The 20,005-nt window shown below is 44.4% G+C and overlaps 1 protein-coding gene across 1 annotated transcript in view; it reads right to left on the bottom strand.

The window, feature by feature from the left end:
* SCHIP1 (schwannomin interacting protein 1) overlaps positions 1–18,222 on the bottom strand; it is a 581,206-nt gene extending 562,984 nt beyond the window's left edge. Inside the window, exons 1-3 of the mRNA XM_087440124.1 lie at positions 18,214–18,222; positions 15,495–15,577; positions 9,531–9,611 (exon numbers count right to left, since the gene is read on the bottom strand). Coding sequence (XP_087296250.1) covers positions 9,531–9,611; positions 15,495–15,577; positions 18,214–18,222 — 173 coding nt within the window. The remainder of the gene's footprint in view (positions 1–9,530; positions 9,612–15,494; positions 15,578–18,213) is intronic.
* Between the last annotated feature and the right edge of the window lie 1,783 nt (positions 18,223–20,005).

Genomic DNA, 20,005 nt, shown 5'->3' with positions numbered 1-20,005 from the left:
CCTCGGGCTGCCGAAGCGGAATACGAGCACTTAACCGCTGCGCCACTGGGCTGGCCCCGACGTAGCTTTTTTTTAATGGTGGAGCCACGTTATTATTACTCTCTATATCATAGAAAAGTGTTTGCATCACACTAGTCACTCCCCTTTGACCACACCAACCCGACCTTCGTAGATCAAATTGTTCTAATATTAGCTCACTGAGTACCATCTCCAAATGCTATTTTATTCTAAGAGGAAAATGGAGAAGCGACTCACTCCTTGGTCTTGGAGAATCATTGTCTGCCTTCTCGCCCTAGCTTCACCACAATTCTTATTCCTGAGTCTCTTTACGGCTGCAGAGTAAAGCCTGAACACGAGCTACCTTGACGTTTTTACTTCTGAAACTAAGCAATGCCATCAATATAACTCTTTAAAGGCTGGTTGCAGTGACAGAGCACATTTTGTGTGTTCCTATATTTTGAATTATAAATAAAGTGTAGAAGTTTATTTGAAAATAGATGATAAACACATTTTTCAATAATTTTTTTTGCTAGGTCAATTCCTATTTATCTTCTCGCATTCGCCTGCCTCTGCCCTCTCTCATGTATCCCCGTCTGTTTTACAGTGCAGATGGCTCTGTACTCACAGCCATTTGGGCACTCACGGCCTGTGCCGTCCTGGTTGTCACCGGATGTCCTTACATAGAAGGCTAGAAGAGAGAGCTCTCCGAGAGCTAGGATGCTTAGAGGAGGTTTGAGGGAGTCCTGGTACTTTAGCCTTGAAGGACGGATGGGATTTAGATCGATGGGGAGGAAGAGGAAAGACCGTGGGCAAAGGCAATGAAGTGAGGGTACCAGGCAGGAAGAGGGTCCCAGGGAAGAGTGGTGGGCCTCCAGGCTGTGAGGACAGGAAGAGGATCCCAGATGTCGCCTGGGGCCAGACTGCGGGCAGACGGAGCAGCACCTGCTTCTTGTGAGGGGAACCCCATACTGGCACAGTTGATTACTGTGAGACATTTCAATGTTTCCAGAACTGTCAGAAATGTGGATTTTTATGTGAACATTACTAATTCTTAAATGTTACTAAATCATTTTTAAAATTTCAAAATACATTGTTACCCAAGTAGGCTGAATTTGAGGATGGCAAAAAAGAGGACACAAGTCTGAATCTCTTGGGACACAATGGATAATTACATATAGCTCTTTTTGTGCGTATTCTCTCACTCAATCCTCACCACAAGCGGGCTTGAGGAAGGCACTATTATCATAGTGGTAGATTTTTCCTGCCCAACATTAATTTCTCCTTCTTTTTGTTCCAACATCCATTTTCCTTTGAAGATCCACCAGCCCTCAGTCCATGAGCTTTAGATGGGGCAGACCCTACCCTCCGCTGTAGAGCAGTTCGTGTGAGCTGGGGCTGACCAATCAGAGGGCACTGACTGCTCAGGGATGACACACGGCTCAAGCCAGGCCAATGAGAGACTACTGGAGATTCTCAGCTACTAGGGTGTAAGCACAGGGCTGTCTGTGGCCACTTGGCCATAATGCTGGGAGAGCCCCTGCGAGAATGAAGCAATGATGTGGAGAGCAGAGCTTACAGAAGAGGACAGAGATGCCTGGTGACCTTGCTTGACCACCCGGGTCTAGCTGTGTTTGCAGCACGGTAGCCAATGGGTGTGTCTGTTAGGTGTTCCAACGTAATCTCTTTTTATACTTTAATTAGTTTGAGTTGAGTGTCTCTTACTTGCAACCAAGAGTCCTGGCCAACTTTTAGGGGACAAGATGGGAACTCACAGTCCCGACACTTGGATCAGATCCCCTGTCTCCCCATTACATTGCGCTCCCTCCTTATGGTTCAGCAAAAGGCAGAAATGGAGAAGGAAGCAAGATGGTAGATTTGGCTTGTCACATACTGACTTTGAGTGGATAAGCAGAATCCCTATTTGTTCGTCTCTGTTAGTTAAATTTTCTACTTGCAACTAAAAGCTACGCTAACAAATAAGTCCTGTTTTGATTATTTGGTGTCTGCCCCAACCCCGTATCCTGATACAAACCTGCCCAAATGCCAGTAAAGGCCACTGCATGCAACAGGCAGGCTGTCCACAGCATTTGCCCACATCTCTAGCCTGCTTCCCCTCCACTCCAGTTTCTGCCCGGTTTGTAACTCCTGACTTCAGCTCCCTGCTTTCAGTGTTGGTACTTCCTAAGCATCATGGACTTATGCTCTTCTGAATCCTTCTGAAGATTTTTTTACCAACACCTATGACCACCTTGACTGTCAACAACCCCTAAGTCCCTCACAGATAGGAATCTGGGCAACTCGGGTCTTGGCTCTTTTCTTTACGACGACTGAGAAGACTTCAGAAATAAGGCACATACAGGCTGCTGAGTCTATGAAAGAGAACAGTAGCTCCGGGAGATATTAACCACTCGAAAAGAAGAGCATCCGATCAGGCCAGTCCAGACAGCTATTTTGCAACGAGTCCTCTTCCTCCACTAGATTGGGACGCCCTTGAGGACAGTGAGCACGTGTGTCCATCATATCTCCACAGTTCTAGGAATATGGCAAGTAGGTGATCAACAAATACATTCCCCTAAGTTTGTGGCCCAGAAATAGCTCAAAAAATGCTCAAAGAAGAAAAAAGTTCTACCTTATGAGGAATGTGTTTAGAAACAGAGTGTGTTTATTGTTGTCTTTAGCTCTGTGACTTCTGTTTGGTACTTTCTTATATTTTCTACCTCTTTGTTGAAATTCTCCCTGTGTCCATCCATTCTTCTCCCAACTCTGGTGAGCATCTTTATGACCATTACTTTGAATTCTTTATCAGGGAAATTACTTACCTCCGTTTCATTAAGGTTTTTTCTGAGGTTTTTTCTTGTTCTTTAGTTTGGAACATATTCCTTTGTTTCTTCATTTTCTTGACTCTCTGTGTTGGTTTTCATGCAGTACGTGAAGCAGCCACCTCTCCAGTCTTGAAGGCTTGGCCTCGTGTAGGGGATGAACCTTATCCTTCAACCCTGCCTCAGCTCTTGGTTGTCTCTCAAACCTTTGTGATGGTCCAAGCAGCCTATTTTCTCTTTAGCGGCTCTCAGTAGTTGAAGTGTGCAAAGACCTGTTATTGTCCCAAAGGGGAGGATCTCTGTCAGTGCCTAGATTCGGACTGACTGGAAGCCAGGCCCTCAGGCAGCAGCTTTAAAAGAATGCAAATATATACAGTCTTGTGGGACCGCAAGCATAAGCCCTGCTGTCCACCAGAGCCGGGCGATCTGGAGGTGACCCTGGGTGGCAGTCGCAAAAATCGGGGCTCCAGAGGAGAGTATAAGCTCCTTTCTGGAAGATACCAGCCAGCTGGAGCGGGACAGCGGCAGAGCGCAAAGACTGCGGCCGCCGGCCTCCCTCCCCGACAGCCCCTCCGGAGCCCCTGTGAGTGGGCCAGACCCGAAGCCTGCCCCTCCGGGCAAAGCTCCCAGACAAGCAGGTGGGCCTCTTCCTCAGCCAGCCTGGGGTGTGCTTCAGGCTGCCGTCCGCGCGCGGCCCCGGGGTGGGAGTCGGCCCACAACTGTCTCTCCGCTTGTTTCTGCCCCGGCCTCCAGGGCCAGGCGATCAAGGGGTGTCCCCTGGGTGGCAGCCATATCACCCAGGGCAGCACACGTGTGCGGACGCCCCCTGCGCGCGGTACCGCTGTGGGGCCGGGGCAGAGACGAAGACGGCGCCGCCGCGGGGCGAGGGGCAGAGCAGAGCCGGCGCCTGCCGAGGACGGGGAAGAAGGAAGAGGAAGGAAAGGAGAAAAGAAAAGGAAGAACAACAAACGACGGTGCGCACCGCTCCGGCCGGGCAGAGGGAGTGCGGGCGGACAGCGCCCTCCAGCTCCGCCAGGAGAAGCCGGCGGCGACGCGGCCCCGGCGGGGCCTCAGGGCGTGGGCGGGGCCTCAGGGCGTGGGCGGGGCCGCAGGGCGTGGGCGGGGCCGCGGGCGCGCCCCGGCGGGGCCTCAGGGCGTGGGTGGGGGCCTCAGGGCGTGGGCGGGGCCTCAGGGCGCGGGCGGGGCCGCGGGCGCGGGGCCTCAGGGCGTGGGCGGGGCCTCAGGGCGTGGGCGGAGCCGCGGGCGCGCGCGAGCCGGGATGTGGGGCTCGGTCCGGGGGCCCGAGGCAAGCTCAAGGCTCTGCCTCCCGGGGAGCCCCCACGGCCGGTCTCTCGCCTGGGGGCCCGCCCGTTGCCCCGTTGTTTCTCCCCAGTTGGCCCGTGTGAAGGGGTCGCTCCTGCAGTTTGGGGGTTTTTTTCCCAGGGGAAGTTGTTCCATAAGTAGCTGTAGATTCGGTGTGTTCGCGCAAGGACGTGAGTTCTGGATCTTCCTACGCCGCCATCTTGAACCGAAACCTCCCCCAAAGGAAGTGTGTTTAGATTGTTACTGGTTCTTGCCCCGTTTTACTTCTCATTGCCTGTGGCCTTAGGCAAAATGCTAAACTTACTGGCCTGTGTTTTGCTTATCCACAAAATGGGAATAACAATGACTGCTTTGTAATTCCTGCAAGGAGTCAAGGATAAGGTATCTAAGTCACTTAGCCCCAAACTGGACAAATAGAGGTCCTAGATAATCAAAACCACAGTGAGATATGACCTCATGCCTGTCCGCAAAGTATCATCAAAAAACAAGAGATAACAAGTGTTGAAGAGGATGTGGAGAAAGGGAACCCTCGTGCACTGCTGGTGGGAATATAAAATTGGTGCAGCCACTACGGAAAACAGTATGGAGGTTCCTCAAAAAATTAAAAATAGAAATACCGTATAATCCACAAATCCACTTTTGAGGATATATCCAAAGAAAACGAAAATACTAATTCAAAATATATATGCATCCCTATCTTATTCGCACCATTATTCACAAGCCAAGACTTGGAAGAAGCCTAAGTGTCCATTGATAGATAAATGAATAAAGAAGATGTGGTATATATACACACGCAATAGAATATTAGCCATAAAAAAGAATGAAATCTTCCATTTGCCACGATGTGGATGAACCTAGAGGGTATTATGCTCAGCAAAATAAGTCAGACAGAGAAAGACAAATACTGCATGATTTTACTTATATGTGGAATCTAAAAAACAAATGAACAAACAACGCACAACAGAAACAGCCTCATAAATACAGAGAACAAACTGGTAGTCATGAGAGGAGGAGGATGGGGGGTTGGCAAAATAGGTAAAAGGGATTAAGAGGTATAAACTTCTAGTTATAAAATAAATCAGTCATGGGCATGTAATGTACAACATAGGGAATATTGTCAATAATATTTGTAATAACTTTGTACAGTGAAGATCGTTACTAGACTTATCATGGTGATCATTTTGTAATGTATATAAATGTCAAATCACTATGCCGATGTACACCTGAAACTAACACAGTATTGTACATCAACTATACTTCAAGAAAAAAAAGAAAATCAAAGACTTTCAAATATTTTTAAGGAACGTGCAAATCATATACATTGATATAATATGCTGGATTCCTCAGTCTCTTTACTGGCAATGTTTTATTAGTCTCATTTGACATAAAAATATGTTTGGAAAAAGTACATTTGCATGGAAAAGATATATTTTCTAAATGTTTTTCTTGGATTTTCTCATTGAAAGCTCACTACAATCCTTTAAGACATGGTTAGTGTTCTCATCTTACAGAAGAGTGCAACTGAAGCCCAGAGAGGTACACAGGGTTCTCAAGGTCACACAGCTGGTAGGAGGCAGGGCTGAGATTTGAAGCTAGATTGCTCTAACTCCAAAGTCTGTCCTCTCAAGCACTCTTCTCTCATATCTTCTTTGAATTAAACTTTTGACTAAGGCTGATAGGCATTACTCTCAAACAAATGCAATTTAACCAGGCTTTACTGAGAAATATCTTTGAAATTCTTTTGGGAATTGTCTTCTTTCTCCAGAGGGTGTCTGATTGTCTCTCTCCTTCATAGAATCTAAATGTTGTTTAGTTTTTTACATTTGATTTTGTTTCACTAAATCAAATAAAAAATGAGAGGAATTGAACATATTTAATGAGCAGACTTTTAAAAGGTGATTTGTATCCAATAGATGTCTATGTTGTTCCGTCAGGAAATAAACATATTGTTAAGAATAAGGAGAAGGATTGCACACAGTCGATGGACAACGTTTAAACGACGCTTTGTATTTGGAAGACGCGTTTTCAATCTTACTACAACGTGCCAGGTGTGACCCCGCGGGGCGGGCAGAGGTCTGATGGGGTGCGGAGCGTCGCTCCCTTCCTTGGCAGTCGGGCCTCCTCTCACGCGTGGCTCACCCCAGACGCCGTCCCAGCCCGGCCCTTGAGAACACGCTCCTCCTTCCTCCCGGAGTGTCGCGAGAGCCTTCCTGGGGTGCTCTCACTTCACTTTTGCTCTCACGGAGTCATCTGACTTGAGAGGCTCGCCTTTGCTTCATCTGCAGCAAACCTGCCTTTCACCTCCCAAATGACTCTTTACTGATAGCTGTGCAATCTTGATCGCTTTCGCCTTTTTGACGCGGTGCTTTGATCCTCCAGGTCTAAAACTCAACATTACCTGTTACGGGTCGCATTCATGAACCAGGTGATGTACCTTTCCTGATATTTCCTCAATCCACCCCCGACACACGTTCTTTCCTGCAGGTCTCTGCGTCCTTCCACTGACATTTTACACTGCCACATACAGGTTTGGGCTTTCTTATCAAATTCTTTCCTTTTTATGTTGTTCTGAGTGTGAGGAAGCAACTGAGACCCTTTCCTGCCCCATGCTCACCCCCCAGGGCTCTCACTAGTGCAGGGATTCGGTGGAGGTGCTCACTGTCAACAGTCCCCATCCCGCCTTATCCTCTGTGTCCAGAGATGGGCCTGCCGGTGTCCATCCCACCTCAGGGCTTGCGGGGGCTGGACTGTCCAGACACCTTCACTGGAACCTCCTACTCTCTCCTCCCCATCAGGGAGGGGAGAGGAGAGTTTGGAGGAAAGCAGATTTTAAGGTGTAACAGCCCTCACTTCTCTCTAGCCCCCAGGGGAAGGTAGATGTTCAGGCTGGTTCCCATCAACAGAAGTCAGAAGACCCTAAGAGAGAGCCTGCGAAGTTTGACAGTGACTCTGGAACCTGGGACAAGGCCCAGTCTTTCATACCCAGTGCTCTGCAGGCCTAAAGAATGTCTCTTGGGAAAGGGGATAGGGGTGTGCCAAGATCCTCCCTGTCGAGGATGCCAAGGTCAGCCTGGGGGAGACAGCCCCGCAGAGCAAGGACCACAATGAGGGGTACAGCCTACACCATTGGTGGGGGGCTCAGGGGAGACCCAGTGACCCTTCCCACAGGGTCCCAACCCTTAGAGCTATTTTATTTATTTATTTGTTTGTTTGTTTTTTGGTGAGGAACACTGGCCTTGAGCTAACATCTGTTGCCAATCTTCCTCTTTTTGATGAGGAAGATTGGCTCCGGCTAACGTCCATGTCCATCTTCCTCTACTTTATGTGTGGGATGCTGCCACAGCATGGCTAGACAAGTGGTGGGTCCGTGCGCGCCCAGGGTTCCAAACCTGCAAAGCCTGGGCCGCCACAGCGGAACGCGCCAACTTAACCACTACGCCACTGAGCCGGCCCTCCTTAGAGGGCCTTAGAGTTATTTTAAAGGAAACAACTGTCTGGGAGCAAAAGTTTTCACCATCCACAGGGAAACCAGAGCAGCCCTGGTGTTGAGCACAGGAGGGATGGGTGAGGTGACACCAAGGAGGCGCAGAGGAAGGAGGGGAGACAGGAGAGCAGAAAAAGGAGAGAGAAGGGAGGGGAGCAGGCTGCACAGCCGCAGGAAAGGTCTAATGTGTGTGAGGGGAGATGTTCAACCTGTCACGACGGTTAAAAATTTAACAACCAGATTAGACAAGAGGCACTGAACAGGAGTAAATTCTCTGATGGGACTCAAATTCCATTATTGGGCCAGATTCAGTTTTCTCTCCCTCATCCCCCTGCAGTGAGTGGAAATGGGGTTTGGAGTTAGAAGAGATAAAGCTGTTCCATTTGCATCTCACTGAGCTGAGGCTTCTCCATCACACCAGCTGCACATAGAATCCACACTCTCTGGGCCGGCTCGAATCCCAGGCACAGACTTTGTCTACCTGCTCCTCCTCCCGGCACCTACCCCTCCGCCTCTACGCATTAGAGGTGATGAAAACCAAACAAGACCAGGGAGGTTTCCTAACCTCGTTTCAGCATTCAAATTAAACACTCCAATTTTTCACGCAACCAACTTCCCTTCCCAGCGCTTTTTCCTTTAAGAGGATGTTATCTTAATGAGAAAAATTCCTAAGGATAAGGCAACGCATGTTTGGAAACTAACATCTTGCAATGAGGCTGACACACTGCTCACAAAGAACGATTCGTAGCCAGATTCATTATTCAGTTAGTAGGTAGGCGCAGCCTCCCCGCAGGGGACCCCACTGCTTCAGAAGCCATGTTTGAACTTCACCTTGAGAGGGAGTCCTGTGCGCTCACTCAAGGCAAGCTTTTTCCTGATAACCAAGGCAAGGTAGAGTTACAGAAGTATGTACTAATATTTGCTTTATCCAGCAGGATATTATGCATCTTCATCACTTCTGTTTGAAGTCCAAATCCAGCAGTTGCTTATTGCTTTTCAAAGTTGTACCTCAAGGCTCCCTTCTTCAGGTTGGCTTCTTTTCTAAAAGATTCCTCTTTGGACTTTTTGCTAATGATCAGTGATCCTGGCCAAACTCAGACATAGTTAATTTCTCAGATATGTGCTTCTTAGAGTGTTAAGCTGAATGTGTGTGTGTGTGTTATATACACCCTCACAAGCAATTCTTGTATGTACCCCTGAAGGAAAATCAGAATGGGAAAGGATTACAGAGATCAGGCGTGAATAGTCTAAAACTGTGTCTAAGGTGATTATGACAGGCCCCTTCTCTACTTAAAAATGGTTTTAGATCTTAGTTTTATTTTTGTTAATACTAAGATGTTTTTAGAACTATTTTTATGCAATAGTCACTTATAGTGGGGCAAGGGGACTCACATTTGGCTTTAGTAAGAGAGAATAAAAAATAAAAGGATAGGAAGTGAGAAAGAAAGAGAAGAGATATTTTTCCAAAATACTTGGATGCGAGGGGAATGGAAATAGGAAGAAGGAAGTGGGTTGAAAGGGTGTGTGTGTGTGTGTGTGTGTCTGTGATAACGGAATGGCCTGAGGTGGAAATAACCAAGTTGTTCCTAGGTGGAATTAACGACGTTACTGAGATGAAAGACAGTAGAAAATCATCCTGGAAGTTGAACAGTACTCTGTCTGAAAGGGGAAACCCAAGAAATGAAGTGATGACAGTCCAATAATTCCTGATACTATCCAGTAGATGGTGCTGTGTGCCCAAAACAGCTTTGCTGCCGCTTATAACAGGGAAAAATAGTGTGTGACACATAAATCTGAAATAAATAATGTGTAATTCTTGTACCTCAAATTCCAGAGTAGTTCAGGAATTAATAAAACGAGAACTGTAAAAGTAATCCTTTAATGTAAACTTTGAAATAACTTACATTTTCACCTTCGATTCCAAGGGCTGTAGATTGAGGTGACATTTTTCAATGTTATTTTCCACATCCATGGCCAGTTGGTGACTGCAAACAGAAACAATATCTCAGTATAGCTCAAGTCAGAAAGTTAACATTTATAGCAATAATACTGCCAATTTGTATGTATTTGAAAAAGCAGATATATACTCAATTTGTTCATTTTGATTTATTAGCAGAGTTCTAAAAGTTCCTATTGATGGATGATGAATAATAACCATACCATAGAAAGAAGATATTGTTTTGCTTTTTACTTTTGCTGTTCCTTTCATTTCTACCACTCAGCTCAGCATTCACATCCAAGGCATGAAAGGCACTTCCTCCAAGTGAGAGGAAAGCAGACTATTGGACCATTTCAGGGCAACAGGTAACATAAGGAGAGTGTCATAAGTCCCACAGCATCATCCAACTGGAAAGTTGTGGAGAAGATCTCATCCATCCCCAGGGGTGCCGCTGCCATTGGACCATTCCCCCTTTCATCCTGTAAGTTTTGTCAGAGCTCTCAACATGAACAAAGCATGACTCTTTACCCTGGAGAATGACAGAGAACTCTAGACATACGGTCACTGCTGCTAATGAGCTTATAAGATGATCACTGGTGCTACAAGGGTCAAGGAAGGCTTCACGGAGAAGGTGGCACTGGGCTGGGTTTTGAAGAATGGAAAGGAATTAGGTAAGGTGAGATGTGAAAGTTGGTACATATGAGGAAGATAGCAAAACAAAGGAGTAGAGGTGAAAAATTCAGGTTATTTTTAGACAATAAAGAGAGCAATTTGGTGGAAGCGAAGGATAAAAGTAGGAGTAAAAGGAAATAAGTTTGGAAAGCAGAAGAGTAATAGTTACTAACCAAATAGTGTGTACAAAACACTGTCAGAGACATTTTACACGTATTATCCTATTTAATTTTCACAGTTGCCTCTATCAATTAAGTTGTACGGTTGAGAAATCTGAAGCTTAGAGAGATTATGTTCAACTCAGCAGAAACCACATTAAAACTCAAGTCTCACCACCACAAAGTATTGCTTGGAGGATTTTAACATCAGACTTATTAAACTTAATTCTACTGATTGTGGTTTTCATAGGTAAAGTATTTGACATCCCAATCCAATACACTTGCATGTGGTAAGGGGCTGTGTGTGTGTGTTTAAAACTGAAAGTTTCAAGAAACATTATTTCCCAAATGAATGTAATGTACTCTATTTTTTATTATATTTCAGATTTCTTTAAAAGGCCAGCGTTGACCCATCAAATTTACTTAATAAATCATCAATGGATTGTGATCTACAGTGTGAAAAACATTGCTACAGGGAAACATAAAGCATTTAGAGCAGGAAAATGTGATGAATGGGATGTTTAAGGATGGTTTGCGGTGAGAACGAGCAAGAAGAATGAAGGAAAATATTTAGGAGGGTATTCAAATTGGCCAGATAATGAGGACCAGGATTCTGGTAATAGTAAAGAAAAAGAAAAAAATTGTGCCAGAGGCATCATTGGGATAATAAACGTATTTTCTCCTCTTCAGAAAGGAATAGTTGGTGGGGAAAACATGGTAGGTCAGATAAATTTGTACATGGCCACTAGGTGGTGCCATCAGCCCAAGATAGCTTTGTGTTTGCCCAGCTAGGATGCAGAGGGGCAAGGAAAAAAACATCCTTGTTTGTTCTGTGTCATTGGTATTCGGGGTCCATTATTAGTTCATCCTTATTCACTCATTTATGGATCTATTGAATGTCTTCTATGTGCCAGGAATGGTGTAAAGCATGAGGGCTACAAGGGTGAAAACACTAGATGTGGTCCCTATTCTTATGGTCTTACAGTCTAGGAGAAGATGGATGTTAACCAAGTAATTACAAATGTGATGGATGTTACTAAAGGGGAAACACAGAGGGCCCTAACTCAGGGTCAGTGAAAGTTTGAAAGTTTCATTTTTATAATTCTGAAACCGAGAATGAAAAGCTTGAAAAGTCTTCCCTAGACTAAGAAACTTTGAGATAAGCTTTGCTAACTGTGGCTGTGCGTACTCAGCATAATCAACAGTTATTCAAGACTAACCAGGTCTTTCTGTCCCTCCTTAGCATATGAGTGAGCTGTCTTTTGCAGGAAGTCAAGGTCCAGACGTCAAGATTCAGCTTCACAAGGCCAAATGCAGGCTGAAGATGAAAACTAACCAGAAAAGTCCAGACAGTCAAGGGAAAAGAAATTCAGTCTTCAAGGCCAAATGCAGGCTGGTGGGAAGGTGCCAACTCACATGGTCACACGCTCCCCCTCCCCTACCTAAAGCCCCAGCACATGCTCTCCCGCCCCTACCTAACACTGCAGATAAAAACTCCTACCTTTTTCCCTTCGAGGAGGTGTTCTGAGTTCTAGCTCCTATCTCCTTGTCTCACTGCCTTTTGATAATAAACCTCTTTCCTTGCCACCTGATGTTTCAGTTATTGGCCCTACTGTGTGAACCTGTGTTTATGTGCAGTAACAATTCTATGTTCTTGCAGGGACAACAGCCTTATAACAAGGATGCTTTAAGATTTTGTAAACTAAACTCCTTAATAACAAATTAGCTGATTGGACAGCACAGATATATGTGAGGTGTGGACCTGGAGATACATTGCAACCAAAGACAAAGCTCAGGTTTTTGTAAAAAGAAAAATGTTTTATAATATGAAAAAATTTGCTAATTTGGGGTTACAATTTATACTTCCTCAACAAACTATAAACTACAAATACCTGAAGGTTTAAATGGGATAGCTTTAGTTCATTCCGTCAGTAACTGTCTGTGGGTGATTAGTAATTACCCAGGAGAGTAGTGACTTGCAATCACACATTTCCTACCAGAGAGCCAGCCTGATTCAATACTTACAAAAAATAGTAGTCAGCCTAAGCTCTTACTTAAGTTAACAAATGATTACCAAAAACAATCAAGTCGTGTTTGTTTGTCAAGTCATGTTTGTACCAATTCATGGCCTTACTAATTGCTCTTCTCTGTGTGTGAGCACATGCCAAGCTTCACTGAGTGTGTGTGCCTGTGTGTGAGTGTGCTTGTGTACAGATGCACTTGATTGGCCCTGCACATGGTATCAAGTAGAATGGAGTTGCAGCCTCCCCTCCCTTCACGCTGACTGTCCCCCACAACACCCTGTTGAGCATTCAGAACAAACGTGATGTTCCTAGGGGGGATAACTCATCAGCTGCTATGACACCTCTCTCACTTAACTGGGGGTCATTTCAAGTAGCTGAGATGATTTACAACAGCACCTAAGTCAGATACGGCTATAATGAAATGCCTAATCTGCCCACTCAGAGTACACCGATTTTTCAATCAAATTCGACAGCTTTCAAGGACACAGCCCTGCCCTGAAGCAGACCAGGAAAATCTCCAGAATTCCAGGCAAAGGGGTATAGTTGTTCAGGCTGGGAGCCACTGTTTGTTTTCTCTCTGTCCTGGAGAAGCATGAAAGGGAGCTCATCCCACAGGCCTGTGGGCTTTGAGGGAAGACTTTAATTCCCATCCCTGAAATTCCTCAATCATGATTGGGAAAAACAAGCATACAAAGCAGACTGGCCATTTCAAGAAGCTTTCAGGTTTCCCAGGCCTCTAGATAATAAGGAACGAATGGGGGAGGGGAGGCAGGAGCCCACACATATGCCGTTAATCTTCACATATCTTCCTGAGGGCAGAGAGCCGGGAAAGATACATGTTGGTGTTGGCAAGACATTCAATATAGAGTTGTGGTCAATTAGCAGGAAAAAACTTCCAGAGTTTACTTCTTACATTAAAATCAATAATGAAAAACCAGCATAGCCAAATTTAATAAATAAATGGGCTGAACATCACAGAGAAAGTATGTCCTCAGTGAATTCAACTGCATGCGATTATTAAATAACCAAAAGGAATCTGAAATTCATTGACCACTGGTTGTCAGCCCCAGTTCCTCATTAGAATCACAAGAAGGAAGCTTTCAGGAGTGCTGATTCCAGGACCTCACCCCCAGAGACTCAGATTCAGTTTGTGTGGGGTAGGGCTCACACTAGAGTGTTTTCATTAAACTCCTCGAGTGATTCTGAGTAGAGCCAGGGTGAAGAACCACTGATCTAATACCATAACGCTCATCTCCATAGAACAAAAACCCTCTCGTTTCAGCCAAAAACTCTAGTTATTATTGTTTACGTATAGCTATAGTGATGGTGGTAGTGGCGGGGTGGAAAATTGAACTATTTTATTCTTATTTATTCATATCGATGAGAACAGACATAACAAGGATGAATTACATCCATAGATAACCCAGAAACTTCATTTGATCAAAGGGCTGAAGCTGTCCTTCAAGTGGTCACGTGGCAAATTCTTAGACTCATGGAGATGGAATGAACCTGAGAAGCTGCCTATCCCAACACCCACCCAGGTGCAAAGGGAAGGAGCAGACGTTGAGGGCACCATGCCATCCTGAGGGGTCTCATCTAATGCTCTCAATTAGACTGTCAAGCCAGTATTATTATCTTCATTTTTAAAGACGGGGAAACTGGGGTTCAGGGTGGTTAAATAATTTGTCCAGACTCACAAAGCTAGGAAAAAGCACAAAGAGGAATCAAATCCAAACTTTTCCATTTTCAGGAATGTTTTCAACAGCATCTCAGATGGATGGTCATTTATACTCTTCTTGGGCACTTCCAGTGTCTACCAGCTCACTCCTTAACAAAGAAGTCCACTCTGTTGGACAGGCTGACTTTTTACAAAAGTTATCATTTTTCTGGGTCACAGAGCTGTTGCTCCACAAATCCTGCTCATTGATCTTCCTAGGGCAAGAAGAGCAATTCAGTCCCTCTTTTACAGGACAATTCCTTCAGATGTTTAAGGACGGCTGTTATGTTCCCTCTGAGATTTTTTTCTTCTCCAAGCAACACATCCTCAGCTCTTTGTAGTAGTTTCACACGTTCCAGAACCCTCACAATTTTAATTGACTTCCTCTGATGCTCTTGGGGATGTCAACGTGACTTTCAGATGTGGTGCCCGGAGCCAAGCACGACACCCACATGGGCTTGACATTGGGACTGAGCAGCGGTGGAGAGCAGGGGACATCCCAGCCTGGATTTGATTCTCATCCTCACCACTCTTAGCTGAGTGTATTCAGACAAGTGCTGAAAGCTCTGAGCCTCTGTCCCTGTCTGCAATGGAAATAATGATGCCTACATCAACAGGCTATAATCAGAATTCAATGAGGAGACATCTGTGAGCACTCAGCAATACAGAGGACATTGTAAAAGCTCAATAAATGACAATTAACTTTTTCTTCTTCTGTCTTGTCAGTGCATGCCTACTAGTCAGTCTAATATTGCAGTAACGTTTTCAGAAGCCGTATAAAATCATGATGTCTTGTTAACATCAGATAAAACCTCTAAGCATTTATCCACAAATTAAAATCAGAATATATCTCTCACATGTTCTAGTTGTACAATTTTTAAAAAACCTAAATGGAAGACTTTACTTTTATCTCTGTTCAATTTTGTCTGTTTCTTGCTTGCTTTTTTTTTCAGCTCAGTTTTGTTCCATTCTGCAGTGTTATTTTGAATGTTCATTCTATTAGTTTTAGTGCAACCAACCCTTGTGCTTCTTGCAAATTGCTGATTGCCTGCTATAGATGTCACTGATGAAAGGCCAAAAACAGGGCAGGGTTAGGTTTCAAGCCCTCAGACACCCCTCCAGAAACATCTCCACGCATCATATTACTGTTAATCAGTACAGCTTGTGTACCGTAGCTCAATAGTCATAAATCTATCTAACTCTATTTCACGTAAGCCCCATCTCTGGGTCCTGACCACAATGATATCATGAGAAACTGTCCAATTTACTTTTTCATTTTGCCTTGCCAGGTAGGTTTTTTTCATGCAAGCTTTTCAACCTCACAAATAACTTAATTTTCTTTAGTATTTTTTACTTACTTTTCAAGTAAATTTTTTCCATCATTATTTTCCATCATTGCATTAACTTGTTTTAAAGGATTCTGCAATCTTTTCATTTCTTCCTGTGAAAAAGAAAAGAAGTGTCTTACAAATTGACCCCATGTACTTATGGCAATAATATTTGAGGACAATTATTAGCAAAATTGACATTGGGACTGAGTAAGAATTATAATAATAAGAATTATAATAATCATTGTTAAGAATTCTGGACTTTGTAGTGGATAAGTGCTTAAACATAGAATATAATTTGATCTTTGATCAAATTAGAATACAACACTGCCACTCAAATTGCATGACTTTTTTCATCACTAAAGATAATGCTTCCTGTTGTTTTTCCAGAATGGACATATGTTTGTGTGGATCCACCCACCTCTTCCCATTTTCCTCTGTCAATGGCATTATCTTTGCTGGTTGCCAGGTGAGGGGCTCTAACAAACGTGAGCTGGGGTTGGCTGTTCAGCAACCATCCTCTCTTGTTTCTTGGTAACTCTTCCCTGACACACACTTACACACAAAAACCACACACACGCCTTCCCTGAACGTCAGGCATCCAGTGTCTGTAATCTCATCCCTCAGCCACAGTGGTTGGTTCAGCAATGCGACAGAAGACGGCCCAGGTTCCTGGTGAGACTTCCTGTCCCCAGTCTTGCTGTTAGTCACAGTGGGATTTAAGGAAGACCCACAGAACTCTGGTCCTGGGAAGACCACCATTCCTGAGGTCGCACTACTTGCCTCATCATCATGAACTGCTGAAGTGCCAAGAGGAAGCCCCAGGCAGAACTAATTACTCATTTGCCCCTAAAAGACCATCAGAACTAGTCTCAACATGCTTCTAACACACCAGCCATCCGAGTCTCCTAGGTAATCCCCCATTACCCAATCTCTTTAACTTCACATTTCACTGTACGGTCCCAGAATTTGACCTAATCACCACCTCTTCCCAATCCCTCCAACCTTTCCACCAAGCCCTTTGGAACTCACATTCTGTCATCAGCAAAATCCTCTATCTCCTCAACTTCTTTGAACGTTCCCTTAATTATCTTCTTCTAACTGAACACTGCTTCAGTCTTCTGGGGACAGCTAAGGTTTTGTTAGAGCAAGAAGATCAAAGAACTGTTTAGAAAAGAGTTTTAGGATATAAGGGATTTTGCTGATGACAAACTTGGCTGAGTCCCTGAGCACACCTTCTCCCCTCTGGTCCCCTTAAGAGGTGGCCATTTTTCCCCTACATGCTATGCACTACATAGTCTCTCTCCTCATTACTGCTCCCAGACCCCTCTCACTCCTACAAAATCTCAGCTCCTCTGGAAACATGCCAGCAGCCTGTCCTAGGCTTCTGTCCTCTTCTCTTCCCTGTCTATCCTCTCTCCTCAGGAGGTCTTATCCAGTCCCATGGCTTTAAATTTATATTTGGACCTGACCTCGCCCTCTGCATCCATTTGCCAACCTGGCAGCTCCATGTGCATGTCTGACAGGCAATTCATGTTCAAAACCAAAGTCTTGATTTCTCTGCCCATACGCTCACCCAAACCTCCTTCTTCACCATTCCTTCCTCATTTTAGCAAATGGCATCACTATTTGCCTAGATATGCAGAGCCAAAACCTAAGAGTCAGGCTTTGCTCCCTTCTTCCTCTCACAATCCACAGTCAGTCAATCAGCTAATCTTGTCAGCCCCAGCTTCAAAATATATCTGGAACTTGACGACTACTTCTCAGTCTGGTCTAAGCCAACTTCAGTAGACTCCTGTCTCCCTGCTTCCCTTGTTAGCCCACTTCAGTCAAGCCTCCTCACATCAGGCGGCATGATCTTTTACTACCTGGGCTTTCTTCTTTAAGTGTGTGAAATGTACATATCATAAGTGTGTCATACAATGATTTTTGACAAATGCATACTTTGGTAGAACTACCGCCCAAACCAAAATATAGAACATCTCTCTTACTCCAGAAAGTTCCTTTGTGTCCCTGTACAATCAATTCCCCTCTCCCAAAGGCACCCCTGTTCTGATTTCTATCACCATAGATTAATTTTGCCTGTTCTAGAATTTCATATAAGATTATCTATTCTTTTGTGTCTGGCTTAATTCACTCAACATTATATTTTGACATTAGTTTGCTAAACCAATGTTAATTGTTTAAACTTCACTTCAGTGTTTAGAGAAGAACTTTGTTTTCTTCCTCTGAATTTTAGAGCCTGAGGATTTTGAAGTGTGAGAAAACCTGGAACTCTAATAGAAGCATTTGCTGCTGTGAGAGATGCTAGCTGGAGGAAAAAGATAACACAGCAAAGAGGATGGAGACAAGGAAAACAGCCAAGGAGCCAGAGCCCCAGGGATGCTGTGGACTTCTGGGTCCAAGTGGAACTTGAAACCAGCATATTGATGGACTTTTCAGTTTCATGAGCCAATAGATTCTCTCATTTGCTTACGGCACTTTGGGTTGAGATTTCTGTTTTTTGCAATTGAAAGAATCCTAACTCAGAAGTGAGCTACAACCTAGGGCTACATAATACAAAATCCTAACTAGATGAACTGTAGAACTATAATAGTCCCGAACTGGACAGTGGTGGTGGTGTTGTTTTGTTTCATTTTAGCAGCGTCTTAAAAATGTGTTATTCAGAAGACCAATGGATGAAGCAGGCCATGGTCTTGGATTTCTTTTCATTAGAGGCTGGTGCTGTGGTATCCAACACTGGTATAACCAACCTCATGTGAAGAACATGTCTGTGTCTTCTGCAAAGTTGCTGTATATGACACTGGATACTTTGCTAAATTTTTCTCTTATATAAAAGAGAGAAAATATAAAAGAATGAAATTTTAGGATTTAGTACTAGGGGTTAGTTTCCCCTTTTGATATAGTAATAGTGCACCTCTTTTCATCAGCAAGAGCAACTTATAAGTCTTACAGAGCTTTGTTTATTTTGCCTTGGCTGCCAGAAGCTTAAGCTACATTCAATATTCAATTGCCATGACTATTCTTTTCAGGCTATTAGTACAATTATTCCCCCCTCTTTCACTACATGATGTGTAAACGTCTTTATTTTTATTTTAACTCTCTTACATGTGTGCTTTTCACAGTAAGTGGAAGCGAGTACTATGTAAGCAGAGTAGGATAAATGGGTAGGAAGATAGAGATGACAGGCAGATACATACATACATACATACATAGACAGACAGACAGATAGATAGATAGATAGATAGACAGATAGATAGGTAGGTAGATAGATAGATAGACAGACAGATAGATAGGTAGACAGAGCATCCTTTTCAATCTTATACATGGCATTTTATTTTCAAGGTGTAGCTTACTCTTTAGCACTATAGATGGTGCTTCCTTATTCTAAGAATAAGCCTCTACATTGATTCTCTATTTTCCCCCAACTATCCCACCTAATCCTCCATCATATCCCATCCCACCTCTGCTGACATAAGCAATAAATCTAGGTCATATGAAAGGTCAGGCTTGAAGCCACTTTTATACAGAAAGGAAATAGGTTCGATAAGAATCCTTAGTTATTCTTGAAAACCAGAGGAGGATTTTTGAGTCATAAACTTTTCCTTTTCACCCCCTGCATTATGATCAGGGGAGAGTCTGAGCTGTCCGTAGTCCTGGCACCTTCCTTCTCTAAGGCGCGCCTGTGGTGTGCTCTCCTTTACTTTCTCCCTGGGAGTGTGGGAGGCAGAGAGGAAAGGGCTCTTGTGCTCTGTGCCAGCCACTCCCTTCTCCTGGGCTCTCTCACCGCAGGGAGCTTGGGGTGGAAGGGCTTTGAAGTGGCATTTTATTCAGTCTGACTATCCACGTTCTAGGAAATCATATTAAACATCAGGTCAACGACTAACAAGAGCTTTCTGACCAGCTGCTCTGCTGACAATTTGGAGGATTGATTTCATCATTTGGTTATTTAAGCTAACTATACAGAAACACTTCAGTTCAACTGGGCTGGAAGTTCCAAACCATGTCCTCATTTTCTGGAGATAGATAAGGAAGTCATCTTGCCTAACAGATCTTCACTCAGAATTTCACTGTTTGAGAAAGTTTTGCTTTAATTTACCATTAAAGACATCTACAAACCAATCTAGCCCATCATGGGTTCCTCCCACTAGTCCTCCTCGTCTCTGATTTCGCATCTAGCAATGTCATTTTATTACAGAAACTGACATGGCTCCTGGTGGATTCCTAGGTCTCAGCCAAGGTCTGGCGCCCAGCTTGCCACCCCCTGCCCCGCCTCATGCGCCCTGCCCCACACACTCCCTCTCCAGGTCTAGTCATATGAAACTTCACACCAGCCTGGAACTCACGTGCTCTCTCACCGGACATTCGTGGACAGTGTGTCCCCAACCCTTCTGCCAGCCCACACCAATTCTTCCTTCCTTCCTTCCTTCCAACTTTCCCCTCCTCCATGCAGGCTTGCCAAACTCACAGGAGCGTTGGGTTCCCCGTGCTGCTTCCTCAGCAACCTGTGGTGATCCCTATTTTAGCACCCCTCTTTACCT

Source organism: Ceratotherium simum, chromosome 15 (genome assembly GCF_057802395.1).
Source record: "Ceratotherium simum simum isolate JZ-2026a chromosome 15, ASM5780239v1, whole genome shotgun sequence".
NCBI lineage: Eukaryota > Metazoa > Chordata > Mammalia > Perissodactyla > Rhinocerotidae > Ceratotherium > Ceratotherium simum.
Note: the sequence above shows the minus strand (reverse complement) of the source record. Positions and strands in the feature narration are given on the sequence as shown.